The 27,118-nt window shown below is 54.0% G+C and overlaps 10 protein-coding genes across 10 annotated transcripts in view; 5 read left to right on the top strand and 5 right to left on the bottom strand.

Moving 5' to 3' along the window:
- Positions 1-819: 819 nt before the first annotated feature.
- Positions 820-5,573, top strand: BO66DRAFT_168633 (uncharacterized protein). Its single transcript, XM_025642283.1, has 10 exons — positions 820-1,696; positions 1,751-1,932; positions 1,988-2,109; positions 2,159-2,675; positions 3,134-3,236; positions 3,294-3,844; positions 3,904-4,304; positions 4,363-4,604; positions 4,665-5,273; positions 5,332-5,573. The coding sequence occupies exons 1-10, from the start codon at positions 935-937 to the stop codon at positions 5,422-5,424; spliced, it is 3,582 nt and encodes a 1,193-aa protein (XP_025500681.1). The 5' UTR covers positions 820-934; the 3' UTR covers positions 5,425-5,573.
- A 552-nt stretch (positions 5,574-6,125) lies between these two features.
- On the top strand, positions 6,126-7,457 carry BO66DRAFT_422621 (DUF218 domain protein; the record flags this gene model as incomplete). Its single annotated transcript, XM_025650059.1, has 4 exons — positions 6,126-6,310; positions 6,392-6,499; positions 6,642-6,693; positions 6,927-7,457. Exons 1-4 carry the CDS (start codon positions 6,222-6,224, stop codon positions 7,455-7,457), a joined length of 780 nt encoding a protein of 259 aa, XP_025500680.1. The 5' UTR covers positions 6,126-6,221.
- A 36-nt stretch (positions 7,458-7,493) lies between these two features.
- Positions 7,494-8,783, bottom strand: BO66DRAFT_356247 (spindle checkpoint protein MAD2). Its single transcript, XM_025644878.1, has 8 exons — positions 8,666-8,783; positions 8,585-8,610; positions 8,510-8,535; positions 8,415-8,453; positions 8,334-8,362; positions 8,134-8,279; positions 8,005-8,078; positions 7,494-7,947 (listed from the first exon to the last, which is right to left on the bottom strand). Exons 1-8 carry the CDS (start codon positions 8,712-8,714, stop codon positions 7,659-7,661), a joined length of 678 nt encoding a protein of 225 aa, XP_025500679.1. The 5' UTR covers positions 8,715-8,783; the 3' UTR covers positions 7,494-7,658.
- A 160-nt stretch (positions 8,784-8,943) lies between these two features.
- Positions 8,944-16,132, top strand: BO66DRAFT_356244 (DNA-directed RNA polymerase III core subunit RPO31). The gene is made up of 4 exons (XM_025644877.1): positions 8,944-9,709; positions 9,762-10,983; positions 11,483-11,616; positions 11,726-16,132. The coding sequence occupies exons 1-4, from the start codon at positions 8,985-8,987 to the stop codon at positions 15,981-15,983; spliced, it is 6,339 nt and encodes a 2,112-aa protein (XP_025500678.1). The 5' UTR covers positions 8,944-8,984; the 3' UTR covers positions 15,984-16,132.
- A 511-nt stretch (positions 16,133-16,643) lies between these two features.
- On the top strand, positions 16,644-17,558 carry bud32 (serine/threonine protein kinase BUD32; the record flags this gene model as incomplete). Its single annotated transcript, XM_025643098.1, has 2 exons — positions 16,644-17,108; positions 17,154-17,558. Coding segments are annotated over 2 exons (870 nt in total), but the record flags the coding sequence as incomplete, so codon positions are not given.
- Positions 17,559-17,632: 74 nt separating this feature from the next.
- Positions 17,633-19,056, bottom strand: BO66DRAFT_380719 (putative gamma-cysteine synthetase regulatory subunit). Its single transcript, XM_025645919.1, has 2 exons — positions 18,865-19,056; positions 17,633-18,703 (listed from the first exon to the last, which is right to left on the bottom strand). The coding sequence occupies exons 1-2, from the start codon at positions 18,885-18,887 to the stop codon at positions 17,734-17,736; spliced, it is 993 nt and encodes a 330-aa protein (XP_025500676.1). The 5' UTR covers positions 18,888-19,056; the 3' UTR covers positions 17,633-17,733.
- A 199-nt stretch (positions 19,057-19,255) lies between these two features.
- BO66DRAFT_431068 (aldo/keto reductase) lies at positions 19,256-20,490 on the bottom strand (the record flags this gene model as incomplete). Its single annotated transcript, XM_025650563.1, has 6 exons — positions 20,402-20,490; positions 20,336-20,346; positions 20,220-20,277; positions 19,972-20,153; positions 19,483-19,852; positions 19,256-19,408 (listed from the first exon to the last, which is right to left on the bottom strand). Exons 1-6 carry the CDS (start codon positions 20,474-20,476, stop codon positions 19,256-19,258), a joined length of 849 nt encoding a protein of 282 aa, XP_025500675.1. The 5' UTR covers positions 20,477-20,490.
- A 1,353-nt stretch (positions 20,491-21,843) lies between these two features.
- On the bottom strand, positions 21,844-22,470 carry BO66DRAFT_441746 (uncharacterized protein; the record flags this gene model as incomplete). The annotated part of the gene is made up of 1 exon (XM_025651356.1): positions 21,844-22,470. One exon carries the CDS (start codon positions 22,468-22,470, stop codon positions 21,844-21,846), a length of 627 nt encoding a protein of 208 aa, XP_025500674.1.
- A 1,623-nt stretch (positions 22,471-24,093) lies between these two features.
- On the top strand, positions 24,094-25,614 carry BO66DRAFT_414078 (aminoglycoside phosphotransferase family protein; the record flags this gene model as incomplete). The annotated part of the gene is made up of 4 exons (XM_025649452.1): positions 24,094-24,190; positions 24,252-24,635; positions 24,699-25,006; positions 25,039-25,614. The coding sequence occupies 4 exons, from the start codon at positions 24,094-24,096 to the stop codon at positions 25,612-25,614; spliced, it is 1,365 nt and encodes a 454-aa protein (XP_025500673.1).
- Positions 25,615-26,340: 726 nt separating this feature from the next.
- BO66DRAFT_414077 (IDO-domain-containing protein) overlaps positions 26,341-27,118 on the bottom strand; it is a gene marked incomplete at both ends in the record, with an annotated part of 2,752 nt that continues 1,974 nt past the window's right edge. The window contains 2 exons of the mRNA XM_025649451.1: positions 26,341-26,766; positions 26,847-27,030. Of these exons, the coding sequence (XP_025500672.1) occupies positions 26,341-26,766; positions 26,847-27,030 (610 nt within the window). The remainder of the gene's footprint in view (positions 26,767-26,846; positions 27,031-27,118) is intronic.

The following is a 27,118-nucleotide window of genomic DNA, read 5'->3' as shown; positions in this document are numbered from 1 at the left end:
ACGGAGACTACAAAGTACAGTACGTACTTGGGCCGGTGTATTCGAAACCAGAGCTGGGCCCAGCCTCTTCCTGTTTTAAAAAAACATAACTGCTGCTCTGCTGTGGTGTCGTTTGACTACTACACTGGGCCGACAGCGCGCGCGCGAGAGAGACGGACGTGGACGTGACATACTAAGGAGGAAGAAAGGCCAATCCAGGCACAGGGCGGCAACAGCAGTTGGTTGCGGCATCGACCTCTCCCATCTACTCTACCTCATCACATTCTATTTCCATTTGCTCGCTCACTCATTCTCACTCTCTCTTTTTCGAGCCAAACAATCTAGAGATCAGAGAGATTGGTTTCCAGGTGTGGTTTCCCTTCCCCCCTTTCGTTTTTTCTCCTTTCATCCCAATCATTCGCGATATTCCACCTAAAGTGAGGAAGACAAGGCTGGGCCGGAAGAGAAGTCAACTACCTGCTCTTTTTGCCACTCATCCTTGAGCCTCGCTCTGACCGGGTGTTACCGCTTTCCCTGTTATTCCTTTGAATTCCGACGTATCAGCAAACTCACAGGCTGACAAACTCGGCCAGCATCCTTGATTCGTTGCAGCGGGCTTCCGGACCAGTTTTGCTGCGCCGCCGTTGCTCAAGGAGCTTGGACCAATAGACTTATCGTGACCGCGCCCCCCCCCACTCAAGTTTGAAGTTTTTAAGAGCGGCATTCGATCTTGTCCCAACTTGGCAACCTCCCGGCACGTGGATGCATGTGACTCTTAACCACTTTGGGTCAAATCCATCCTGCACTGGCTTATACTAGTACCTTATCATAACATACCCCCAACAACTCCCCCTCCCCACCGTCCTTACCTTATACCACTGGTGGCAATTGCTGTCGTTTCTGTTGCTGCTACTGCTATAAAGCAGGAGGCAAAGCGTGGAGATAGACCGGAAGCATGGAGCAGTCGCCGCCGCAAAACATCATGCCCGGGCTGCACCGCGCGCCAGTAGATCCCGGCTCGTTACCGCCGCCTGAGTACTGGAACAGCTTCGAACCACTGTATACAAACTCCGATCCTTCGCTTCAACATGCACATCCTCCACAACAGCAATTACACCAACAGCCTCCCCCCCAACCTCAGTCGCAGTCGCAGTCTCGATCGCAATCCCGATTGCAGTCGCAACCACAGCCACAGCCACAACAGTCACAGCAGCCACAACAACCGCAACAGCAACAACAACAACAATCATCACATCAGCCGCTAGGAATTAGCTGGGATCATCCGGTTTTCGGTCAGAACCCTCCATCGCGGAGTCCGTTACCGACCCCTCAAGATCAGAATCATGGTCTGTATTCCTCCTCCCCGCAATCATGGCGCACAGCTGCGTTACATCCACAACCCATCTTACCGGCAACCGCTCATCCGATCGGGATGACTTCGCAATATCGTCAAGCACCGCAATTCTCCTCAGCACATCCTGCATATGACACGCAGCCCCTCCCGGCATCGGACAGCGCCCACTTCCCATCCTACACATTTCCTCGATCCTACTATCCTCCTCAGAACCTGCCAGTGCCTGATGTCTTTCCTCAATCTCATATGCATTCGCCTCCCGCGGCGCAGCCACAGCCTCAAGCGACACATTTCCGATCCGACCCACACCCACACCATGTCCCGCAGTACTCACTACCTGCAGGCTACGCTGAAAGAAATTCAGTATGTCAATTTTCCTTCTCTGAACTCTGACAAGCTGTGCTAACTGGTGTCAAGCAAGTACCGATGGATTACAACACCGAGTTCACTCGGTCAACTCCTCCCGTATCTAATCAAACCATTAACCCGCAGTTCCTCAGCTCTGCACAGCAAGCTGCTGCTAATCAACAAGCCGCCCTTCACCCTAATAACCTTCTCTACCTCAACCCATCTGAATATGATCGCACAGATGAACCAAAGTAGGTCTATCTCGCCTGCCTTCTCCAGTCGCACGCGCCCTCTGACACCATTCAGGCTCTACACGTTTTATCGGGAAGACTTGCAGATGCCACCGGCAATGGGGCAGCCCGTAGCACCTAGCCAACCGATTGCCCCTAAACCGCAATCTGCATACGAGTTTGTGTTACCCCTCAATGGTACGTTGTGTTACACCGCGGTTGCTGAAGATCCCGCTGAACGAACTAGGTCCCAATCTGGCTCAATCACTGGCGGCTGCAAAGGGCGGAAAGGCCAAGAAACCGGCAACGAAGAAACAGACAACCTCTCAATCCACCAAGACGACTGTCAAGGGAAGTAGTAAGGTGGACGGGGCAGCTGAGTCTTCGGAATCAGAGACCGACAGTTCCGACTCGGAGCTTGAGATCGAGGATCGGGCACCCGAAGAGCCGTCTCCCCTGCCGGTGTCTCGTCCTAGTGAGCCCGAAGCTGCTGCGAAGTATGATGCTCTAAAGGCCGTGTGGTCTCCACGTAATCGACGGCCCAATGTGGACAAGGTCAAGAGTGCGCTGGTCGCATTCAAAGACGTTGTGAAAACCGTAAGGGATGCATGGAAAGACAGCTCCCAAGCCATGAAGGCGGCCGAGAATACCGGCAATAATGATAAAGCAGCCCAGCTGAAGAAGGATGTGGTCTTACAGCGCCGTCTCATGGATGTGGTCGTTTGTGCGACTTTGGAAATGGGCCATCCAATAATCGTCGAGAAGTATGTCCTTTTTCTTTTTCCTCTTCTTTTTCTTCTTCCTTTTCGCTTCTGCCCCCTGCCGCACCTAGCATGTCGTTGCCGTCGTGACTTTAGAAGTCAGAAACGAAATATGAGCCTTTCCCATGTAGTCTACCTAGTGTGGGTTTTGGCATCTATTAAAGGAGTGTCTGTCAGTAAGGGTGAATAACGCTCACTCCTCGGAGTGGAGAGTCCAACCTGGTCGAGTCGCTTGGTCCTAAACCGAGACAACATGGCTAGGAAGGGTTTCCCTTTCCGAGGACAAAGAAATTGGTCCCTGCCGATAGAGACTGGGTGCTTCCGCAATGCTCGTTGAGTATGGACTGGCCACCGGCTTGGCTCCACCAGTCATGGGGGTTGCAGATACGGTCACTTATAATTTTCGTTGCTTGAGCCTGTTTACAGTTTGACGGAGGAAAATAGATTACTGACGTTTACAGGTTGGGTGAGCATCCCATAGCTGTGGCAGCCATGTATTCGTTCTTGCTGGACCGACACCAGGCTGCTGACATCAACGGAACATTGACCCTGAATATACTCAAGGTAAGCGGTGCCGCCCGTTATCCCTTCATTTGACAGAACGCTGATCTCCATGCGTAGTTGCTTTCGCGCTTTGTTACTATGGACGAGGATGTGCTACAGAAGACCAATGTTGCCAAGCTGTTGCCTAGATTTGTTAAAAAAGGTGGCCCAGCTGTCAGAGACTTGGCGCAGAAGATCATGGACAATGCTGCGGCCTCTACCAGAAGGAAACAGGATACTGCGAAGCCAGCGGCCAAGGACGGCTCGCCTAGTAAGCAAACAAGCACTGTCACTGCTACGGCTGCCCCCGACGGCGCTCGGGCAGAACTCGCTGGATCTAAAAGACCTCGCGATACTGAAAGCAATGGACAGCCGGCAACGAAGCGAGTAGTCGTAGCGTCTCATTCCAAGAATGCTGCGAAGCCCGTTAGCGCTGTGGCACCTGTGCGGCGACCACAAGAGGCAGGCCCGGAGAACAAGGCAGCGGCAGCGGCAGCGCAGCCCTCTCGTCCGAAGACTAACATTGTGGCGCCGAAGCCAACCAATCTGTTTGGAAGTCTTTCGTCGGCCTCGAAACGACCGGGAACATCGAATGCTGAGCGCGCAGCGGCAGCAGCGGCGAAGACCAGGTAAGATGATTGTACGAGATGATACAGACACAACCGAGTGATTAATGAATCCCAAGCAGCAACCCCTCGGAAAGGAAAGAACCCCAGCCTGCACCTCCGCGGCCGACTTTCTCGTTCGGGGACCTTATGGCAGACCTGAACAAGCCGAAGGAGACGACTCCTGCTCAGCCGTCCGAACCCAAGTCGCCCGAGACGGAAGAAGAACGGCAGAGGCGCCTTCGTAAGGAGGCTCGACGCCGGCTGCGGGTCACCTGGAAGCCTGACGAGTCGCTAACTGAAGTCCGGCTCTTCACCCATGACCCTGACGAGGAGCTTGGTCCCGGCGATCGCATGCAGCGTGAAGCGGGTGATGTGAAGGGTGAAGGTAGTGTGCTGAAGCTTCACCGCGATCTCGACGAGGAGGAAGACGAAGAAGGCGGCTTTCGCGAGGAACAGTTGCTCGAATACCTTCTGCCGTCCGGTAAGTCTCACTGAAGATGCTCGGGTGTCGGCCTTTGGGGTCACTGACAATCCTTTAGAAATCGACTTCGAGGACATGCCTTACGAGGAACGTGGCCGGAACTTCATCAAGCGTGGTGGTATTGAAGTTCCGGAAAGTGCGGAGAGGAAGGCTCAAGAGTATCGTGAGGCAACGACCCTTATGGTGTTCTATACTTCGCCTGCGGACGTGCCGTCAACGCCCAAAGAGCCCCCGCCACCCGACAATGAAGAACCCACAACTGTCGCGGTCTCCTTTGGCGAGGTTCCGGACCATGTCAAGGTGCGTATCCCGTTTTTGTATGTCGCACGAACCGACTGCGTGCTCACAATATGTCCGCAGGCCCGTCAAAACCGATATATCGCAGCGGTCAAACCTCAGCCGCCACCTGCAGCCGCGCCCGCAGCAAGCGCCCAAGCGCCATTCGATATTTCGAATCTTTTGAAGATTATTCAGAGTGCGCCCCAACAACCAAAATCAACCCCTCCCCCCCAGACTCAGCCGGCAGCCGCGCCCATCTCGGATCTCGAACGGACGTTCAGCATGTTCTGTCAGCCGCAGCCGCAGCCGCAGCCGCAGCCACAGCCAACCTCTCAGCCTCCCATGTTGCAGATGCCCCAGTTTCCTGCCGCTCCTCAGCCTGCAACAGGCCAGGCCATTGATCTCCAAAATATCCTGGCCATCATGAATGCACAAAAGCAGATGCAGCCGGCGGCTACTGCCCCGCAAGCTCCACCGTCTCAACCCAGCATTGCGCCCAACCTCGCTGCCATTTTCTCCCAGATAAATGGCCAGAACCAGCCCACCGCAGGCAACCCGCCTCAACACACTGGGCATTTTGAGGACCCGGAGCGCAAGCGCCTTCGCGAGTCTGGTGGATATGATGGGACCGATGATGACAGGTACAGCTATCCCAAGCGGAACAGGTATAATGATCTTGGCAAGAAGCACGTAAGTATCTCTCGGTAAATCCAATCATCATGCAGGCAACGAGCTAACTGGCAGATAGCCCAAGGCAGGATCTGTACCTTGCCGGTATTGGCAGAGCGGGAAATGCCGCAAAGGTGATGATTGCACATATCGCCACGATCCGTTGATTTAAACGTAATATTGTTCTCCCCCTCTTCATCTTCTGATACCCTCTGCCGACGCCTTCTTTTTGCTTCTTTCCTTTTCGTACATCATTGTATTTGCTCGGCAGACACCAAAAAAAAACACCTACTCTTTTAAAATGTACACTGTACCCTTGCATATGCCTCTGCTGCTGTCAATTTTCGGCGTCATTATGTCTGGCAAGCTGGTTTTCCTTGCAACCATCTGTGTGTTGATGACATGATACCATAGTTACCTCTGTGATTGCATATCATGCATGGGATTCGCACGGAGTTTGTTGATTGTGGATGAGGTTCTTTCGTGGTTTACTTCTTCGTTTTCTCTTTATTCTTCATCACTATCCATCCTACCTTTTCTTCGGATCGTTCACATTGCTCGGCTGGGGTATGGCCATATCTTGTTGTATGGTTTTCACCAGATCGATATGTATATTACTGATGTTTAGCTGGAAGATTATCAATATGAGGCCAGCTTCGATCCGACGAAATCGGTGTGTCAGAGCTTGCGCCTGGGCTTCTCCCTTCTTACATGTTTTCAATCAATATCATCATGGCTACTCCGGTCAAATTTCTCAAGGCGCAATTCAGTAGTGTAACCTCTTTGAGGTTATCGGCTTAGGTAATACACTAACACTTAAACGATCAGTCAAATGCTTTTGATCTGTATGTAGCTGTATCAACTGCGTACCCAGTAGTCTCCAAACCTCCCGTCTCCATCATCCACCTCTATCTCAATTCTCAAACCTGCACCAGAAACGCAATTCGACCACTGCACCCAATCCCGATAATGACCCACCCGTTCACCCACCTAATCACCGTCTGCTGCCACGCCATATACAAGGGTGGTCCAACCCATGGCCTCTCCGAGGACGAATGGTCAGTGCTGTATCCTACTTCTGAACTTCTGTTTGACTACTCGTGCCAGGAACCCAGCTCCGGATATTGACACTGTTGAAGGGAAATCGAACCCTTCCAGAAAGGCGAAACGCCCACGTTCACCGCACACGTCAAGGCGGGCCTCCGTCTCGCAGCCCAGGATCCGGACAGCCTGCTTGTGTTCTCGGGGTATGTCTACCCACACCCCCGCTATCTCTAGCATGATCTCCCCCGCCGGGGAGTGCCCTCGATCCGGGCTAGTTGGTCTCCAAGAGAAGAGGGCACATACGGGATGCAAACTGATCGGGAACGATGGGGTGCACATATACAGGGGCCCTACGAAACCGACCCGCACGCCTCTAGCGGAAGGGGAATCGTATCTTGTAAGTTCCTGCCTAGCTTATAGCACACAGTACCCGTCTATCTATTTCGTGTTAGGCGCAGTATCTACCTAACCGTGAGTGTGGACTACACTCACCCACAATTCTATCAAAAACGATATTCTCGGAGACAACGAGCATGGACCGATGAACCCTCCCCCCAATCCCCCCAACACAGTCTCACGCAAAGCAAGCCCCAATTGTCACTCACATATACATACTCATAACCCAACTAGAACCTGGCCCGCGCCAACAACTACTTCCAATTCGCCCCACCTATCGACCCCACTCGGCTCGTCGCCGAGAACCGCGCCACCGACTCCTACCAGAATGTCCTGTTCTCACTGCTCCGGTTCCGGGCGGTGGCTGGCAGATACCCGACGCGGGTGACGGTGGTGACGCATGCGTTCAAGCGGGCGCGGTTCGCGGAGGTGCACTTTCCGGCTGTCGGGCTGGGAGGGGCCGAGTCGAGGGTCGAGGTCGAGGTCGTGGGCATCAATCCGCCGGAGGTGGTGACGCCGTTACGGGAGTTGGTGGCGGGGGAGGAGGAGAGGGGGATTGGGGTGTGGAGGGGGGATAGGTATGGGGTTGGGCGGGTGTTAGGGAGGAAGAGGGCGGCGAGGGGGTGGACGGTGGGGATGGAGGAGGGGGTTCTGAGGGATGTCGATGGGTTGGAGGGGGTGGTCGAGGCGTTGGTTCGGTGGAAGGGAGGGAGGAGTGGGAATGAGTGGTTCGACGGGTTGAAGGAATTGCCTTGGTACGGTTAGCGACAGTAGGTACTAGGTAGCTGAACGAGTGCCTTGGCTCATTAAAGTCGTTCATTGTGTGCGATTTTGGAAAGAATACATGGGCTGGATTTATGAAGGTCCCCGAAATGTCAAATGTCCCAGATGCTGCTCCGCCTTCCTCTCATTCCACAACGCCAGTTGAAAAGAAGAAACAAAAGAAAAACATAGATATTCAATCAATCAATCCGCCAGGCGATAGCTGACCAGAGTCTCGACTCGGTGGTTGTTCGTGCTGAAGCTCCGGAGTTGAACCTTCTCGGCGTTCTTGATCTCTTTCGCGTCGCTGTCGCCCCATTCGACGGGGACCTCGGAGTCGGCGTCCGCGTACACCAGAACATTGAAGGTGCAGTATCCGTTCAGCACGGGCAGGAAGGTCACGGAGGCGGTGATTTGCCGGAAGATCGCCTGGATTTCCTCCTGAATCTCCTTCTCCGTCTTCTCCACGCTGGCGGGTTGGGGTTCCTTGTCGCTGTTGTGGGGGTGTTGGTTAGCTTGTGTGGTTTCGAGAGAAGAATGTAGTCTGTACCCTGGGGTAGCATTTTCTTTGTCGCCAGTCGACTTGGAAGAGTGGCTCTTGGAGTGTTTGCCGAAGATTTGGACCTGGTGCCTCCGGGTTAGTCTCCGTGTGCTTGGTGAGGGAGGACCTCAGGCGTACGTCAAACTGCCATCTCTCTACGTGCTCTCCAGTCTCCTTGTCTGTGATTACAACCACGAGTTTCGATATCTTCCCTCCCATCATCCACTTGTTCAATTGCGACATGATCTTCTTGATGTAGGCTTTGACTTGGTCGTCGGAGGTGACTGGGCTTGATCAATAGAGGGATCGAGGGCATAAACTGATGGAGATAGACCAACCGAGCATGTTGAGGCCATATTTCTTGACCCTGTAGAAAGAGTTAGAGAGCTCCTCGATGAGTTCAGGTAGAGTGCACTTACGTAGTGAAGTCTTCGGGAGGATACACGCCCCGCTGGAAACTGGTCGAAATGTCAATGGCCGATGTAGGCTGGGCCATTGTCAAACAGACACTTACAGGATAGAATTGATGGAGTATTCGAACTATGTATATTAGATACCAGAAAGCCATATCACTTGGTAAGGTACTCACGAATTCTGCGACCAACTTCGCCGATCCTATCTACCTGTGAGCGTTCTGCACCGGTCTATCTCAGGAGGCTTTGGATCGTACCTTTCAAGGACAGCTTGTGAACCTTGGATTTATCCTTTGCAGCCGACATAGTGGTATAATGCGATATGAGAAGGGACTTTGGATGCTGTGTGTTGTGGGCAAGAGCTGCAGATGCAGTGGAAAAAGTGACGGACTCATCAATGCTTTGTTTACACCATTTGTCGCCGCGGCAATTCGGTCCACCGCCCGCGCAAATCGAGCGTCTCCGCAAAAGCCGTCCTTTTTTTCCCGCCCGCAAGATCTCGCCCTCTGACCATCCTATACTCTCCCTCCCTCCCCCACCATCACACTTCACTCCCATGCAAGTGCAGACCTCCCAATGCGAGGATGCCTGCAGTTAGCCAGGTGGCTGAGCGCAGCGCCAAAGGGTTCTGCTGCTAGCCTACTCCAGCCGCCATTCGGCCTTTCTTCCTCCGTTCGGTTTTTCGCCAACTCCGCATCACGCTCCGCCAGAGGCTCCACTGTCCATAAATCGGATCTCGAGAACAGAATCGCCGCTATACCGATCGATCGATACCGCAATTTTTGCATCGTTGCCCACGTCGACCATGGAAAGAGCACGTTGTCCGACCGGTTGCTGGAATTGACGGGTACGATCCAACCTGGGAGTAATAAGCAGGTGCTGGACAAGCTCGATGTGGAACGGGAACGTGGTATCACGGTCAAGGCGCAGACATGTACGATGATCTATAACCATGAGGGGGAGGATTACCTGCTCCATCTTGTTGATACCCCGGGCCATGTGGACTTCCGTGCGGAGGTCTCGCGCAGTTACGCCAGTTGCGGAGGCGCCTTGCTCTTGGTTGATGCCAGTCAGGGCATCCAGGCGCAAACCGTTGCCAACTTCTATCTCGCTTTCTCGCAAGGTCTGGAGTTGATCCCTGTCATCAACAAAGTGGATCTGCCCTCGGCCGAGCCCCAGCGTGCTCTGGAGCAGATGAAGCATTCTTTTGAACTGGACACGGAGAGCGCAGTGTTGGTCTCGGCTAAGACTGGCCTCAACGTGGAGCAGCTGCTTCCTACAGTTGTCGATAAGATTCCAGCGTATGCATCCCTAGCCCCTTTTCTTGCTGATGATCCGAGCTGATCTAAATAGCCCTGTCGGTGACTTCACCAAGCCCCTGCGTATGCTCCTCGTCGATTCCTGGTACGATTCCTACAAGGGTGTTATCTGCTTGGTCCGTGTGTTCGATGGCGAGATCCGAGCGGGAGATCAGCTTGTTTCTTTCGCTACGGGACTCAAGTATTACGTCGGCGAAGTCGGCATCATGTACCCGAATGAGACCCCACAGACGGTGCTCCGTGCTGGCCAAGTTGGCTACATCTACTTCAACCCGGGCATGAAGCGGAGTAAGGAAGCCAAGATTGGTGATACGTACACAAAAGTGGGATCGGAAAAGCTTGTGGAACCGCTACCGGGTTTTGAAGAACCTAAGTCGATGGTTTTCGTGGCCGCCTACCCTGTCGATGCAGATCATTTCGAGCACCTGGAGGACAGTATCAATCAGCTCATGTTGAATGACAGAAGTATTACAGTGCAGAAGGAGTCCTCGGAGGCTTTGGGTGCCGGTTTCCGCTTGGGCTTCCTGGGAACTCTTCACTGCTCTGTTTTCGAGGATCGTCTGCGCCAGGAGCACGGAGCCAGTATTATCATCACTCCCCCGTCAGTTCCCGTGAAGATCGTGTACAAGGACGGCAGAGAGGAGATCATCAGTAACCCGGCCAAGTTCCCCGACGACGAATCAGCACGCGCGAAGGTCCTGGAATTCCATGAGCCCTACGTTACGGCCACTCTGACTTTCCCGGATGAGTACCTAGGAAAGGTCATCGAACTCTGTGAAAACAACCGTGGAGAGCAGAAGAGCCTCGAGTACTTCACGTCTACTCAGGTTATTCTTAAATATGAACTTCCATTGGCGCAGTTGGTCGACGACTTCTTCGGTAAGCTCAAGGGTAACACGAAGGGCTATGCCTCTCTGGATTACGAAGAGTCGGCCTGGAGACCGAGCAGTATTGTCAAGCTGCAGCTGTTGGTCAACAAAGCCCCTGTGGATGCTGTCGCTCGCATCGTCCACTACAGCCAAGCGGATCGACTTGGTCGTCAATGGGTGACGAAATTCAAGGAGCATGTGGACCGCCAACTTTTCGAGATCATCATCCAGGCAGCTGTTGGGCGCAAGGTCGTGGCTCGTGAAACCGTGAAGCCCTATCGGAAGGATGTCCTGGCCAAGCTTCATGCTAGTGATGTCAGTCGACGCCGCAAGCTGTTGGAGAAGCAGAAGGAGGGTCGCAAGAGACTCCGGGCTGTGGGCAATGTGGTAATTGAGCAGAAGGCATTCCAGAATTTCTTGTCGAAATGAGGAGGCAACAGCAGGGTGGGTTTCACAATTCAACTGTACCATAGTTCTCAACCTATAACTTATACCATATATACGTGTTTTGTTCGATTCATGAAATCCATAATGTTTAAATGCAGTAGTACTAATTATACTGTACCTATTTACTGCGGCCGAGTGAAGAATGCCGCAGCGGTATCCGCGCACTGTGATTGGACGGACCGGGGGAAGCTGGCCTCGGACGGAGCTTCCAATTTAACCGCAGAAAAGTTCGTCGTCGCCGACCCCGCCGCCGCAATGGTCTGCAATTTCTCCCCCTCTCCCCTCCCGTCGTCGCCGTCTTTTCTCCGATTCTACCGCAAATCACTGACTGGTCTGAGGTGGCGTGCCGCTTGGTTTGACAGTTTTACTCACGACTACTGCGGTCAATACCTCTTGCGAGCGCACTCATTCCAGTGCCGTCGCATCCATCTCCGCTGAGTCACTGTCATCTTGCCATGATCATCATTTGACCACCGTGATGCAGCCTCCAGAAGGTGTGCAGGTCGACCTGGGCAAGGCCCAGGTCATTGACCGCGTCCCCAAAGTCATCAAGGAACTGAAGTTCGGTGTCCTGTAAGTAATCTTTGGGGTTTTCAACTCCTTCCTGTCTTCCTCCCCCGCTTCGTCTTCCCTGTGTCGCGGAAGTAACCTGGAGAGGGGATGCTGACTCTGTCTTGCGAAGGTCCAACGACGACATCGTCAGCCAAGGTGTGGTGGAAGTTTCCGACCGGAAATTCTTCGATCTCGAACATGACCGAGCCGTAGTCGCCAATGGCCCCCTCGACGCGCGCATGGGTATTTCGAACAAGACCTCGACATGCCAAACCTGTGGTGGCGCCCTCCAGGTCTGTAACGGACACTTCGGTCACGTCAGACTCGTCCTGCCTTCCTTCCACGTCGGTTACTTCAAGCGAGTCATTACCATTCTCCAGGAAATCTGCAAAGAATGCTCCCACATCCTCCTCCCCGAAGCCGATCGCCGTGCCTTCCTCCGCGAAATGCGTCGCCCCGGCCTGGACAACTTGCGACGGATGCAGATTGCGAAGCGCATCAACGAGCGGTGCAAGAAGACCCGCAACTGCGAGCACTGCGGTGCCGTGAACGGTGTGGTCAAGAAGGCCGGTACCAGCGCGCTGAAGATTACCCACGACAAATTCCGTGCCTTCAACGCCTCGACTTCCGTCAAGAAGGTGCCCCCGCCCAGCAAGATTGTCTTTGACCGGTCTTTCGACGAAGCGCGTACATCAAATGCCGAGGTCGAAAAGCATTACAAGAAGGCCCAGGATGATATGAACGCCCTGCGCGTGCTGAACCTGTTTAAGAAAATTTCCGATACGGATTGTGAATTGCTGGGTCTAGACCCGAAGGAGGCTAGACCAGAGATGTTTCTCTGGCAGTTCATCCCTGCTCCTCCAGTCTGTATCCGTCCCTCCGTTGGTCAAGACGCGGCCTCGACTGAGGACGATTTGACTGCCAAGTTGGGAGATATTGTCCAGAGTAACATTAACCTCAAGAATGCGCTGCTGAAGGGTGCGCCAGTGCAGACCATCATGGAGTGTTGGGACTACATGCAGCTGCAGATTGCCGTGTACATCAACAGTGACGTTCCGGGTTTGAACAAGGCAGATTTGGGAAAGCCCATTCGCGGTTTTGTACAGCGCTTGAAGGGAAAACAGGGTCGTTTCCGTGGTAATTTGTCTGGAAAGCGTGTCGACTTCTCCGGCCGTACGGTCATTTCTCCCGATCCTAACTTGCGCGTCGACGAGGTCGCTGTTCCTGAGCTTGTGGCGAAGAACATGACCTACCCGGAAGTCGTGACTCGCTACAACAAGGAGAAGCTGCAGCAGAGAGTCCGGAACGGAACGAAGAAGTGGCCTGGAGCGAACTATATCACCAAGAAGGGTCAGACGTTCAAGCTTTTCCTCAAGTATGGTAACTTGAACATGATCGCCGACCAGCTCCAGGAGGGAGATGTTATCGAGCGTCATATTGAGGATGGTGATATTGTTCTGTTCAACCGCCAACCGTCCCTGCACAAACTCAGTATCCTTTCCCACTTTGCGAAAGTCCGCCCGCACCGGACTTTCCGTCTCAACGAGTGTGTCTGCAACCCTTACAACGCTGATTTCGACGGTGACGAGATGAACTTGCACGTTCCCCAGACGGAAGAAGCGCGCGCTGAAGCCATGGAACTCATGGGTGTCAAGAACAACTTGGCCACACCCAAGAACGGAGAGCCTATTATTTCTGCTATCCAGGATTTCATCAGTGCTGCTTACGTCCTCAGTAGCAAGGACAACTTCTTCGATCGTCGCTCGTTCACCCAGATCTGTCTTTACATGCTTGGTCCTCAAACCCGCTTCGATCTTCCCCCACCCTCCGTGCTGAAACCCCAGATGTTGTGGACTGGAAAGCAAGTCTTCAATATCCTCATGCGCCCGAACAAGGATGACCCATGCTTGGTCAACCTGGATGCCGCTTGCAGAGAGTTCAAGATGCCGAAGGATGGTAGACCCAAGGATCTCGACCCCAAGGATGGTTGGCTCGTCATTCGTAATTCCGAGGTCATGTGTGGTGTGATGGATAAGTCCACTATCGGTTCCGGAAAGAAGGACAACGTGTTCTACATCATGCTGAGAGATTACGGTCCAGCGGCGGCTGCCGAGGGTATGAACCGCTTGTCAAAATTGTCGGCCCGTTGGTTTACAAACATGGGCTTCTCCATCGGTATCACCGACGTATATCCCAGCGAGAAGCTGTTGCGCTCGAAACACGACTTGGTCGAGACTGCATACGCAGCCTGTGACGAGGTCATTGCCAAGTACAAGGCTGGCACACTTGAGAAGTATCCTGGTTGTGACGAGTTGCAAACCATGGAGAACCAGCTGTCTGGTATTCTCAGTAAGGTCCGTCAACAGGCTGGTGACGAGTGTATCGCTCAACTGAGCAAGTACAACTCTCCTCTGATCATGGCCACGTCCGGATCGAAGGGTTCTAGCATCAACGTGTCTCAGATGGTTGCCCTTGTCGGTCAGCAGATTATTGGTGGCCAACGTGTGCAGGACGGCTTCCAAGACCGAACCTTGCCTCATTTCCCGAAGAATGCCCGTCAGCCTCCATCGAAGGGTTTCGTGCGGAACAGTTTCTTCTCGGGTCTCACCCCTACGGAGTTCATCTTCCACGCCATGTCCGGTCGTGAAGGTCTGGTCGATACTGCCGTCAAGACGGCCGAAACCGGTTACATGTCTCGTCGGTTGATGAAATCCCTGGAAGATCTTTCCACCAGGTACGATGATACCGTCCGCAACTCGTCCGCAGCGATTGTCCAGTTCCAGTATGGTGACGACAAGCTGGATCCGGTGGATATGGAGGGCAAGGCCAAGCCCGTTCACTTTGACCGGACTTTCATCCATTCAGAATCCATCACTTATTCGAATGACGAGCCGAGTCTGCTTCCTGCTGAAATCATGGAAGTCTGCGAGGAGATGCTGTCGAAAGAATGTGCCAAGCTGGTACGGAAGGATTTGATGGGCAACACTCTGGCTTACATGGACCGCAGTGACCACGGCATTGACCAATTTGAGAGTGCCCGTGATTTCCTCGAGTCCATCCAGCAGTACGTTGCGACCAAGGCGGACAAGCTGATTTCTCGCGGTGGTGACATCGATCCCTCTGATGAAAGAAGTCAAAAGGGTCTGAACCACACGGGCAAGCTGACTGAGCGCACCCTGCGGACTTTCATCACTGAGTGCTTGATGAAGTACAAGAAGGCTCAGGTTGAAGCCGGCCATGCTGTTGGTGCCGTCGGTGCGCAGTCTATCGGTGAGCCCGGTACGCAGATGACGTTGAAGACTTTCCACTTTGCTGGTGTCGCCGGTATGAGTATCACTCAGGGTGTCCCCCGTATTAAGGAAATCATCAACGCCTCCAAGGAGATCAGTACGCCTGTCGTTGCTTGCGAGCTGGTCACCAAGGACAACATCATTGCCGCCCGTATTGTCAAGGGTCGTATTGAGCAGACGTATCTTCGCGACATTATCCACTACGTTCGCGAGACATGGACTGGCAAGGAAGCTTACATCACCGTCAAGATCAACTGGAAGACTATCCAGGATCTGGCGCTGGAGCTGAAGATCGAGAACATTCTGGCTGCGATCAAGAACCACAAGCGATTCAAGGCGGACGATCTCAAGTTCCGATGCTCGCGCTCACACATCCACGTCTACATGGATGTTGAGCCGTCTAGCAAAGCATCTCTATCCAAAACCGAGATTGCGCACACGAGTGCGGATCCTTTCCTGCGGTTGAAGCATCTGAAGCGGATGCTCCCTGATATCCAGGTGCTTGGTCACCCCCAGGCCTACCGTGCGATTATCCGAACGGATGAGACGTCGACCACCAACACCCTTCTGGTGGAAGGCTACGGGTTGAGAGCGTGTATGACCACGATGGGTGTAGACGGTCTTCGCACGACTACCAACAACATCATGGAGACGCGCGAAGTGCTCGGTATTGAAGCGGCCCGGTCGACGATCGTCCAGGAAATCAGCGAGGTCATGAAGGACATGGACATTGATCCCCGACACATGCAGCTTCTGGCCGACGTCATGACCTACAAGGGTGAAGTTCTGGGTATTACGCGATTCGGTCTCGCCAAGATGCGTGACTCGGTCCTGCAGCTGGCGTCCTTCGAAAAGACCGCCGACCATCTGTTCGATGCCGGTGGTGCCGGCCGGACGGATCTGATCGAGGGTGTGTCCGAGTGTATCATCATGGGCAAGACGGTGTCGCTGGGTACCGGTGCGATGGAAGTTGTACGCAAGATGAACTTCTTCGAGGGCCAGATTGGGCCGAGGAAGACGACGTTCGAAGACGCGTGGACGGATGTCTACGAGGCACCTCAGGAGCGGGCGCGAGCGAAGCGCAAGGCGCGGGCTTGAGGCCGGGAAGGGGCTTGTATAAAAGGGATTTGATTCTGGACACGGAAAAGTCGGTCGCATACCAGGCGTTTAGTAGTGTACTGTACAGTCATGATTTAGCGATTACCGCGAGGTAGGCGGCTGTCTTGTATTTTACGAGCAGACGAAAGACGATTCAATGAGTCTGAATAAGATATCATGGATGCTTGCTTGATGTGGGGCGTATGAGTGTAGTGAGTGAAGCAGTAGCAATCTTGAGAGTCAACAGCATAACAACATAGATCGTCTACATGAGTAGTAAGTCTTCAACTGTAGCTGACAGCCAAATGCGGACAGCGCTTAATAACCGCGGCGGGAGGAAAGGCCCCGCCAGAACTTTTCGCATCGCCGTTCGTTCCTCTTCTGCCACTGTCTATACAACCTCAACCTACCTTAACCTTTTTCTTAACCACCAACTCGTCTCAATTGACCAACCCACCTGCCTGTGCACATTGTGTCATCCTCTTCACCATCCGACGAACCCACCGAATCCGACCTCCTTCCCACCGATCAAGAACAACCAAGATGACCGAAGAATACCAACCCCCACCTCTCCCCCCGCCCTTCCACCACCACCACCAACACCGCACACAATCACCAGCTACTACTACTACCACCACCACCACCACCACCACTACTACCACAAGAACGCCACCCCCACCGATCCTCCTCACGCAGGGCGCCGAAGCCCACCTCTACAAGACCCACTACCTGAACGCGAGCACCCACCCGGCGGCGCTGAAGATCCGGCCCTCGAAACCCTACCGCCACCCGGTCCTGGACCGGCGCCTGACGCGCCAGCGCATCCTCCAGGAAGCCCGGTGTCTGGCCAAGCTCGTGCGCGAGGGGGTGGCGGTGCCGGCGCTGTACGCGGTGGACTGGGAGGGGCAGACGGTGGTGGTGGACGCGGCCACGGGCGAGGAGCGGTACGGCGGGGCGTGGCTGCTGATGGAGTGGGTGGAGGGCGATGTGGTGCGGGTGGTGGTGCAGGCGTGGGAGCGGGCGATGCTGGCGCGGTTCGCGGCGGACGATCGCAGCCCTTCGTCTCGGCGGAGACAGGCCGATGGGGGGTCTGGGTCTGGGTCTGGGTCAGAGGTGCAAATGGAGGTGGATGGCGATGGCGATGGCGACCACGGGCACGTGGAGCGCAAGCGCGAGGAGGAGCGGATGAAGGACCTGCTGCGGCGGATTGGGGCCGCCGTTGGCCGGTTGCATGCGGCCGGGGTGATCCATGGGGATTTGACGACGAGTAATCTCATTCTGAGGCCTGCGTCATCCAAGAAGGAGGGCGAGGGCGAGGGCGAGGGCGAGGTGGATCTGGAGGGCGAGGTCGTGCTCATCGATTTCGGCCTCGCGAGTCAGAGTGTCCAGGATGAGGATCGCGCGGTGGATCTGTATGTGCTTGAACGCGCGTTTGGGAGTACCCATCCCCGCACGGAGGCGTTCTTCGCCGAGGTGTTGGACGGGTATCGCGCTAGTTATCGCGGGGCGGCGTCGGTCTTGAAGCGTTTGGAGGAGGTGCGTTTGCGCGGGAGGAAGAAGAGTATGTTGGGCTGAGGCTTGAAAAGGGGACCGGGGGGGGGACTGGTTTGAAGGGGATAGATTAATGGATAGAACTATGCCAATATCATCACTAAATTTCAAGGAAGTACACAAAAAAAGAAAGAAAGAAACGCCGCGCTGCCCCATGCAAATCGTGGAATGCTTGCAGATCACAATATCATCACACACATCACGGCTTGACGCAGCTGCCCACGTCCGCCAGTGCAAAGTAGCCCTTGTTCTCCACCACCCCGCGATCCTTCACCACCGCCGTGTACTTGACCACCCACTGCGGCGCCACGTCGCCCTGGATGCCATCGTCCGCGTCCGGCGCCGAGGCGAGGATGCCCGCGCCCTTGGCGCCGGGCCCCAGCAGCTCCCGGGTCGTGCCCACGGGCAGGATGTCCATGCAGTCGTTGTGCGTCAGCAGCTGGATCCGCTCCTGCTTGGCGTACAGGATCAACGACTTGGGCACCACGCAGCAGTCCTTGAGGTTGATCTGATCCACCGACGGCTTGACCTTGGTATGCGGCAGGAAGCGCGCCAGCCGCTCGCTGCCAAACTCCGCCACGCCCAGCTGCTTGATCATCCCCTGCGCCTGCAGCCCCTCCAGCGTCCGCCACGTCTGGACAATACTGTCGAAATCATCCTCCTCGCTGCCGGCATCCGACGACCCGGCGGCCCCGTCCGCGTCCGCATCCTCGTCCTCGTCCTCCTCCACCTCGCTATCATCATCCGCGTCGAACAAGATCCCCGGAAACGAGACAATCAGCAGATCGATCGAGTCGACGTGCAGCTCCCGGAGCACGAGGTCGATCGCCTCCCGCGTGTGCGCGCACCGCCGCGACGCCGGGATCCCCGGCAGGTAGAAGAGTTTGACGGTGATGTCGTACGCCGACCGCTCCTCCGACAGCCCGTACCCGAACTCCGTGGATGGGATGTATAGGGCGTCATCGTGTTGTTTCGTCCACGATGCGTAGCGCGGTGCTCCCTGCTCTGTTTTCGCTGTCGTTGTCGCCGTCGCCGTCGCCGTCGTCGGGGCCCCGTCGCTGCGCTGTTGCTGCGCGGCTTGGAAGTTGGCACGCAGGGAGTTGATCAGTTCGACATTGGACTTTTCGGTCAGTTGACGGATGATGGGATGGCCGCCTAGCATCAGATTTCTGGGAGTGTGTTAGTATGATTGGCTTGGTGGACTGGGATACTGGTTTTTTTTTTTTCGTTGTCTTTGTTCCCCCGAGCGATCGCCGGGATCACGACCGGGATGGAGGTGGAATGGGGAGGAGGAGGGAGTGCCGGGATTTCCACTGGGGTCGCCACTTACGAGGTGGAGAGGATTAGTTTCATGGTGATTTGATCTCTGAGCACCCTGCAATATGTGCAGGGCAGACGATTCGGATGCAAGGGGGGTGGGAGTCAGAGGGGAATGAGAACTTGGAAGGATTGGGAGAATTGCGAAGAGGGTAGAGGAAGATAACGGACGAATGTGGATGAATTGCTAAGCAGCCAAACCCCGCGCCGCGGGGTCAAATTCTGGACAGCGGCCCTTTTTCCGATCGGCGATTTCGACTCGGCCCGCCCGCTCATTTACATCTACATCTACATTTGCATATCCTCATTCACTCTCTTGTTTGTCCAGTACATCGTTGACGGTAATCACCTCAGCCTTGTCTCTCATTGTCTATAGACCATTCTTCTGCCAGGCATACAGCTGTCTAATCATAATCCACCGTCGGATCCCAGTCCGTGGGCGAGTAGACCCCCGTCTGCAATGCCTTCATATCCTCCTCCGACAGCTCGAAATCGAACACCTCCGCATTCTCCTTGATCCGACTGGGTGTCACCGACTTGGGGAGGGGGACAAAGCCCTACAGATGACATGTTAGAACCAACTCGAGCGGGGTACGTGGCAAAGATAGACGAGACTCGTTCCACGACTTACCCTTTGCAAACCCCACCGGATCATGATCTGCGCCGGCGACTTGCCATGCTTCTGGCCCAATTCCTTGAGTACTCGCTCGCCCATCCTCGTCCCGTGCGCCAGAGGCGAATAGGCTTGAACGACGATGTTGCGCTTCTGGAGCCACGCGGCGATCTCGGGGCGGTCACACCAGGGATGCAACTCGTACTGGCCGACGTCGATCTGCCCGCCGCCACCATTCTTGATGTACTCCTCCAGCTCGTCCAGATGGTGGACCCCGTAGTTGGACACCCCGATGGATTTCGTCTTGCCCGCTTGCTGGGCTTCCACCAGCGCTCGCCAGGAGCCTAGACGGTCTTCTTTGCCGCCGTAAGGGGCGTGAATAAGGATGCTGGTCAGCGTTGTTAGTTTTTCTTAGTTTTTCTTTTCTTTTCTTTTCTTTTTCCGCTGCAGTGTCCCGCAATGCCAGCGAGACTTGGTCGAGGGGATGGTGGTGTAGGGACAACTCACAGGTCAAAGTACTCCTGCTCCGCTTCGCGCAGACTGGAGTCAATAGCCTTCTTGGTGCGAGTGTAGCCCATCTTCTCCGGGGGGATTTTGGTCGTGAAGAAGATCTCCGACCGGTCGAGGCCGGAATTTGCGATGGCGCGGCCGCAGGCTTTCTCGTTGCGGTACATGATTGCCGAGTCCACCTGTAAGGATGCGTGTTAGATTGAGCTCTTGGGCGCGAGAAGGGTGGAGAAAAGAGGCATGCATACATGACGGTAGCCGATTTTGAGAGCTTCAAGGGTGGCCTTTTCCGTTTGGGACTGGGGGCTTTGGCAGAATGAGCCACTGCGGCATTTGCATGCAAGCGAAGCAGGAATTGACTTACATCATGTAGACCTGTCTGCATTTAGTGATGTTGTGGAGGTGCGTGAGGGGGCGGGCGAAGACTTACTCCATATCCTAGAACGGGAATCTCGTGGCCGGAGTTCAGGCGGTAGGTTGAGCGTAAACCTTTGAGGGCTGCCATTGTCGACGAAGGAGGCAGTGGATCTGAGCGGTTAGTGAGTGGGAAAAGGCAATGCGAGGAGGGGAAGTCACTCACTTATATACGTGCACACTGAGGGAGAAGAGGGGAGCGGAGGCGTGATGATCTCATACTGCTGCTGTGGGTCGGCTGATTCACTCCTCCGATGGTTCTTTCTTCTCATGATCATTGCTTTTGTGTATGCATTTACATTACCAGTAAAACCACTTCTAGAATAAGTCAATCGGTTCTCTTATAAATGGCTCAACTGCGATGCACTACTTTTGGCCAGTACATCATGAACGCTCTCTCGACGGAAACCTACCCCGCCTCCCATTGATGCTACCGTCGATGCTGTATTGGCACCAACAGAGCACAATGGCTAGAACTATGAACTAAATTTGGGTCCTGGTTTTGTTTACGGGCTAGGCATACCAGTGAGTCTCATCCTCTTGCTATTTTGCCACATACAAACAGTTGCAGATACAAATTGCTCTCTTAATGCGCGCCCGTTTGTGCGTGCTATTTGTGCGTGCTATACCCAGCGCAGAAAGCTGGAGATGCATGTTAGTCGCAACTTTGCACCTGTAATAGCCCTTCTTTACCCCGCATCTTATCTACTGGTCGTTGAGACAAATACTAGGAAACAGCGCAGCATTCGAATTGCTAGTTCCTGCACAACGATTGTTCTAGTCTGCTGTCGCTGAGTCCTCACTTGGACAGGTTCCTGTTCAACATTTCTCTACGTAATCGAAGGTTGAACATCGCAGATGGAGAAGAGAAGATGATGCACTGACTTCGATCTACTCTGACTAACATACAATCCGGGAGGCAGATCTAGGTCTCCATAGGAAACTTGCTTCTGATAGCCCGCCTGAAGATCTTTATGGACAGATCCCCCAGAAGGCTACCCGGAGTGCCTCGGAGCTACAGTAATTGGGTGTGTGCTGCTTGCTTCTTCCATGACGGAAAAGCCGCGTGGCTGATTACATGGCCTTCTCTCTTGAAAGCGGTGTTGGAAGCTTTCCCTCTATGCAGAATCAGTTATACAGACGGATCCAGAAGACTCCTGACACCTCAAGAGTTGAAATCCGTCATGGATTACTAAGTGATTGAACTACTCTTGTTCCTGCTCTAGGACAATCGGGACCTTTTGACGCAGAGAGCGAGGACCTATCTACTCTCCAACTAGAGGCGTTCGCAGATATCACTTTAGATTTCAGCTGCGCAAGCCATCATACCAAAGAACATCGGAGAGCCATTTATCCCCCACCGGTAATTTTCTCGTCTCGTATGATTCATGACGCTCGTCAACAGCCGGGAGCGGATCGCCGTAGAGACTGTCACCTGCTGGCGGGCTCCTCTTGGTCTCAATCTCCATATTCCCAGAAATGGTCAATATCCATCCCCGGCGCCAGAGGTTTTACCGGATCATCATAGTAGCCGAAGATGGCCCCAATAGGGTCATCTTGACAATTCCTCCGATGGGATTCTGCAGCCGTTGGCATCCGAGCCGGCAAAGTAGGGGTATCGTCAGCGTTTGTCTCATCGGGCTTTGCACGCTTGTTGGACGGGGTCGGAGAGGGTGTCCTAGCACGCTTGTTTCCTTGTGGGGTTGGCGTTTTCAAAACTTGTCTTCTGAGACCAGGCTGCTCTTCACCAGCCTGCTTCCTCTTCCATCTCTGTTGAGCAGCCTTGGAGAGTCGCTTTCGCCAACGTCTCCTGGCATAGGATGTAAGGTATTCGAGGCAGGACTCACGGTCATTGCTGTAGGCGTGGGTGACGAAGTCCGGCAGCCGCTCGATGTTGGCCTGTATGCAGAAGCGGAAGTCGTCATCACCAGGAATAGAGTCCATTGCTGCCTTCAAGCCCAGTGTGTTCTCTAGTGCTTTGTCCGTTCGGGCTCTCACCTTGTTCCGGCCGCCCTCGTCTCCGCCGGGGATGTTCCTGTGAACGTCCGCAAGCGTAATCGACTCGGTCTGCTTTTCTGGCCCCATAGCTTCCAAGGTTGGTTGGGCGGCGTTTTCAAAGCAGAGAAGGGAATGTAAAGTAGAGGCCGTGGTCGGATGAGGAACTGTACTGAATGACCAGGATACTAACAAGAAAGCTGGGAGAGGGACGTCCTGGAGAACAAAGTCCGGCGGTTGACAACTGGAGGACGGAAAGGCAGGCAGCCTCTCGACAGGTCTCGCCCGGACTTTCTGACAGAGTTCGAGTGAATAAGGAACGAGCTGATATCAAAGAGGCAACGAACCAGACACCCTTTCCCACCTCTGCCTTCCAGGTGGTGATTGCTACGCAAGATATCAGCCATGTAGGTCAGGTCACCAGTACTGTACATACGACCACAGGGTGTGGAAAACAGGGCTTTCCGTCCGCTCAGCTGTACTTAAGCCATATATTAACCGCGCTAGGATGGGGAAGTGTGACTTTGGCAATTGTCCTACAAGAAATCATTCGTCAAAGATTGGAACTTTGGAGTACATTTTGCCCGCCACGTTCAAAATGAGCCCCAACGATACATCAAAAGTACTTTGTCTTTGTCTTTGTCTATACTCCGGTACGTGACCCGACTAGACTCCTCCCAGTCAGCTCTACCTACTCTACCAGAAAGCTACAGACAGTACAGTCTACGTACTCACTCAAGTCTTCTCCCATAGGTCTCAGTTCAGCTTATCCGGTCAAGCTGCAAAGAAACGAATTATGAGTCACATCGAGACTTTTGAAATATGGGAGGGACCTTTGCATCACTACAGTCAAGAAAAAAGCAACCATTGGCCAACAAGGTCCTACACTAGATCTGTCGACATCCAACCTTGAATGAATCAACCCTCCAAACGCTGGTAGTGCAGCATATTTGGGGGAGTCTGAAAACCTATTGAAAATACGTTAAGGCCTAGGCTCCGAGTCCGGGGTTGGAGGTCCGCTCTGGAAATCTCCACTGCCCGTCGCCCCACCTCCACAAAATGGTAGTCGGCTTACTTCAAAAGTTCAAGCTCTCTTTCTTGAAACCCAAACAAATGACACAGACGCGTATATACTACCTTATTTACTCACTACTGTATCTATCACTCGCTTCTGCCTTCGGTGAAAGCCTCCAAGGCTTCCGACTTGCGGGTATGTGAGGATGGCAGGCCACTCCACGTGATTCGCTCTTGGTATTCGATCCGTTTCGCTCGCGTTTTCCGCCTCTTCTCCGAGCCTCGTGATTCTTGCACTCCAGGCGCCCTGGCACCAGTCAAAGCTTCGCTCATACCATGTGGAGGCAGCGCTCGTCTCTATGTAGTTCTCGATTGACTTCCGGACCTTTGCATGCAAAGTTCCCATCTCACAGGGTTCTAGCTGCTATCAGTCGCACTCCTAATGCGGCGTTGGTGCACCCGAGCCGAGCGTCTTACCGAACAATATCGATGAGAGAGTCCGCAGGGAAACCAGAAGATCTCTTTCGCTATACGTCAGGTCGATGGCTCGTTGACGAAAAGGCCCAACAGCAGCTGCGTTATGTAAATTTCGACCTCGAAAGTCTTTGTCGCCGAGCTGCAGCATATTTCAGTGATGCAACGAGGTGTATTCGCGTAGTCAAGCTGGAGGGAAACTTCAACAAAGCGTTACTTCTCACTATGGATGATGGCAACGAGGTCATCGCAAAAATCCCGTGTCCCAATGCCGGCCCACCATCAATAACCACGGCTTCAGAAGTTGCCACTCTGAAGTTTCGTATGTTTGGCGTGCTTTCCTTTATTCGCGTCGGCGTGTGCTTACACTTTTCCTTTTCTAGTGCGGTCAAGGACGTCTATTCCGGTCCCAGAAATTATCGCCTGGAGCTCTGACCCTGCTAATTCGGTTGGTGCCGAATTCATTATCATGGAAAGGACCAGGGGTGTTGCCTTGTCAGAGACATGGGAGGCAATGGACACCTTGGAGCGCTACAAAATTATCGATCAGGTTGTACAAGTCGAGCAGGAGCTTGCCAATATCTCATTTCCAGCATACGGAAGTCTTTTTCCCCGTGACTCGTTGCCTGCAACATGTCGACGGTATCCACTTCCTCCAGAGCTTGACCCTGAAGAGCTATTTTGCATTGGACCGTCTTGTAATCGAACATGGTGGCACGGCAATCCCGCTGACCAATCTCAATCAGTCTCAAAAGATATAGGCCCTTGTAGGTATTCCTGCATCTGTGCTAGGCCACTGACATGTAACGAACGATACTGATATCTCGTAGGGACGCACTTTCCAGAATATGCGTCGTCGATTGTCCAGCGCGAGCTTGCTCTTATTGCAAGTTCGGAGACCGAGGTGCAACTTCAACTACATCATTTCGACGAATCACAGTCGGTCGATGAATATCGAAGCCTTCTGGAAAAAATGAACATGGTACTACCGATCTTGTCTCAAGACCCACGCGTGACAAGTGCTTCAGACCCTGTTCTATGGCACACAGACTTACATCTGGGGAACATTTTTGTCTCTCCTCATGAGCCCAGTGTCATTGAAGGGATTATCGATTGGCAATCGTCTCAGATCTGTCCTGTCCTTTGCTCATACAAGCTCGATTCCCCGAGTTTCTCAGGCCACCGAAGGACTACACTTTCGGTCCCGTCGTACCCGGCTTACCGGATGGCTTCGACGACCTTAGTCCCGAGCAAAAGGAACAGGCTATCAACAACAAGAAGTTGGCTTCGTCGTCGAAATACTACGAGATGTCCAGCCTTGCACATAACCGGCGTGTCTACAATGCTATGAAACTCGACTCCAGGTTATGGCAGCCCTTCACCTACTGCCAGCTATTCTCCCATGGTAGTCTGGTGCCCCTGCGCCATTGTTTGATCCGTTTATCCCAGGACTGGTCCTTACTGGAGCTCCCAGGCAGCTGCCCCTTCCAGATATCAGAAACTAAACGTCGAAGGCACGATGAACAGAAATTGCAATATGAGGATAGGCTCTATCTGTGTGACCTCGTGAAGAACCAGCTTCTCACCGGTGATGCCGGCTGGGTTCCGCATGACCGCTGGGAAGCGACAGCAAAGGCAAACAGGGAGCTGTACGATTTGTATATTGAAACAATGAGCGAAGAGGTCATGCCTGAGGCAGCTGCGAAGAACTGGCCTTTTCCACCACCGGAATCCCCCACCTGTTAGACTACAGGGGTGATAATTTCGCACGTAGGAAGGAATGACATGGGAACACGCAAGTCCGCGCCTGCTGTCGACGGCGATGGACGTATTCTGGCTTGCATGTAATATCGTGAAGCTGCAACTCGATTGCTCTGCTGCTGTAGTCTCGGTGTCTCAGCGTCATTACGGATTCCCCTGAATCCTCTTATCTCCCTCAGATTCATCTCCTCAACCAGGTCTTAAACTTCCCCCGCAGATCGGAATAGGTACTAGCTGAAGTCCCCGCACACTGCGTCTATAGCTGCATAAATGCAAAACAGACAGTATACTGTACTGTACATACTAGTCAGGTATACACCAGATGGTCCACGTTAAACTCACATGCATAATGCAAGTCAAACTTGACATGTACATAGTACATGCATACATCAAGCTACTCATGCACCTCAACCTAAATACTAGGACACCAAGACGTCCCGGGGGAGAACCCCCGGACCTCCCTTTCTTTCAACTTCCTGGCCCAACTCGACCTAAATACTAGGAGACTAAGACGTCCCGGGGGAGGACCCCGGATCCCCCTTCCTTTCAACTTCCTGGCCCAACTCAACCTAAGTACTACGAGTAAACAATTCCAACTCCAGCCAACGCAACCTCCACGAAAAACAACCACAGAAAAGAAAAACCATAAATTACTATAAAACTACAAAGATATCATAACTCATAACCCCTCCCCCGAAAAACCCAGGGCCCTCAAGCGCGGCGCTCAATATCCGCCTCGGCGCCGCGCTGCCGCACCTTGCCGGAGTCGTGGATCTCCTTGGCGCGCTGCTCCTGCGCCTCGTCGCCGGTGACCGCGGCCGCGACCTTGCCGACGCCGCCCTCGACGCGGCCCTTGACGCCCTCGCCCCAGTCCTTCAGCTGGCCCTCCGCCTCCTGCTGCTTGCCCGCGGCGTTCTGGTCCTGCCCGGCGCGGCGCAGCGACTCGTTGCCCACCAGGTTGCCCAGCGACTCCTTGGCCGCGCCCACCGTCTGGTCCCAGCTGCCCTCCGTGCGCTTGGGGTGGTCCGTCGCCGTCGCCCCCGTCGCCGGGTCCGCCGTCACCGGGCCCAGCTTCGCCGTCGTGTGGCTCGCTTCGTTCTCGGCCTTGCCCTGCTGGTGGGTGGCTTCGCCTTGGTTCTGTGGCGGACTTAGTATTTTCATCCCAAAAAAAAAGAATGGGGGAAGGGGGAATGGGGGGAGGGGGCAGGGGAATGTACCTGAGTCGAGGCGTCGCCGGTCAGGGAGCCGATGGCGCGCTGGGCGGCGCCCGTGGCCTGGTCGAGGTACGACTTGAGAGTGGAGGAGTTTTCGTTGGACATTTTGGTTGGTTGGATATTGGGTTCGTGGAATGGAGTAGAGGTAGGTGTTTTGTTTGGATTGTAGAAGATGTAGTAGTGGTGACTGCTTGTGGTTTGTTTGTGTTGGTGTTGTTGTTGATGAAACGAAGGTGACGGTGATGTTTTTATAAGGCTTCATCTGGGGTAAAACC

Source organism: Aspergillus aculeatinus, assembly GCF_003184765.1.
Source record: "Aspergillus aculeatinus CBS 121060 unplaced genomic scaffold BO66scaffold_47, whole genome shotgun sequence".
Classification (NCBI taxonomy): domain Eukaryota; kingdom Fungi; phylum Ascomycota; class Eurotiomycetes; order Eurotiales; family Aspergillaceae; genus Aspergillus; species Aspergillus aculeatinus.
Note: the sequence above shows the minus strand (reverse complement) of the source record. Positions and strands in the feature narration are given on the sequence as shown.

Excerpts from the sequence above, each read along its gene's own strand:
- BO66DRAFT_356244 (XM_025644877.1), top strand. The coding sequence starts at position 8,985 with ATGCGAGGATGCCTGCAGTTAGCCAGGTGGCTGAGCGCAGCGCCAAAG. Across the intron at positions 9,710-9,761 it reads GTTGTCGATAAGATTCCAGC|CCCTGTCGGTGACTTCACCA; the intron begins GTATGCATCCCT and ends TGATCTAAATAG. Across the intron at positions 10,984-11,482 it reads TCCGGGCTGTGGGCAATGTG|TCACTGTCATCTTGCCATGA; the intron begins GTAATTGAGCAG and ends ATCTCCGCTGAG.
- BO66DRAFT_356247 (XM_025644878.1), bottom strand. The coding sequence starts at position 8,714 with ATGTCGGCTGCAAAGGATAAATCCAAGGTTCACAAGCTGTCCTTGAAA. Across the intron at positions 8,611-8,665 it reads TCACAAGCTGTCCTTGAAAG|GATCGGCGAAGTTGGTCGCA; the intron begins GTACGATCCAAA and ends ACAGGTAGATAG. Across the intron at positions 8,363-8,414 it reads CCTCCCGAAGACTTCACTAC|GGTCAAGAAATATGGCCTCA; the intron begins GTAAGTGCACTC and ends CTCTTTCTACAG.
- BO66DRAFT_380719 (XM_025645919.1), bottom strand. The coding sequence starts at position 18,887 with ATGAAACTAATCCTCTCCACCTC. Across the intron at positions 18,704-18,864 it reads AAACTAATCCTCTCCACCTC|AAATCTGATGCTAGGCGGCC; the intron begins GTAAGTGGCGAC and ends ACACACTCCCAG.
- BO66DRAFT_168633 (XM_025642283.1), top strand. The coding sequence starts at position 935 with ATGGAGCAGTCGCCGCCGCAAAACATCATGCCCGGGCTGCACCGCGCG. Across the intron at positions 2,676-3,133 it reads CATCCAATAATCGTCGAGAA|GTTGGGTGAGCATCCCATAG; the intron begins GTATGTCCTTTT and ends TGACGTTTACAG. Across the intron at positions 4,305-4,362 it reads CGAATACCTTCTGCCGTCCG|AAATCGACTTCGAGGACATG; the intron begins GTAAGTCTCACT and ends ACAATCCTTTAG.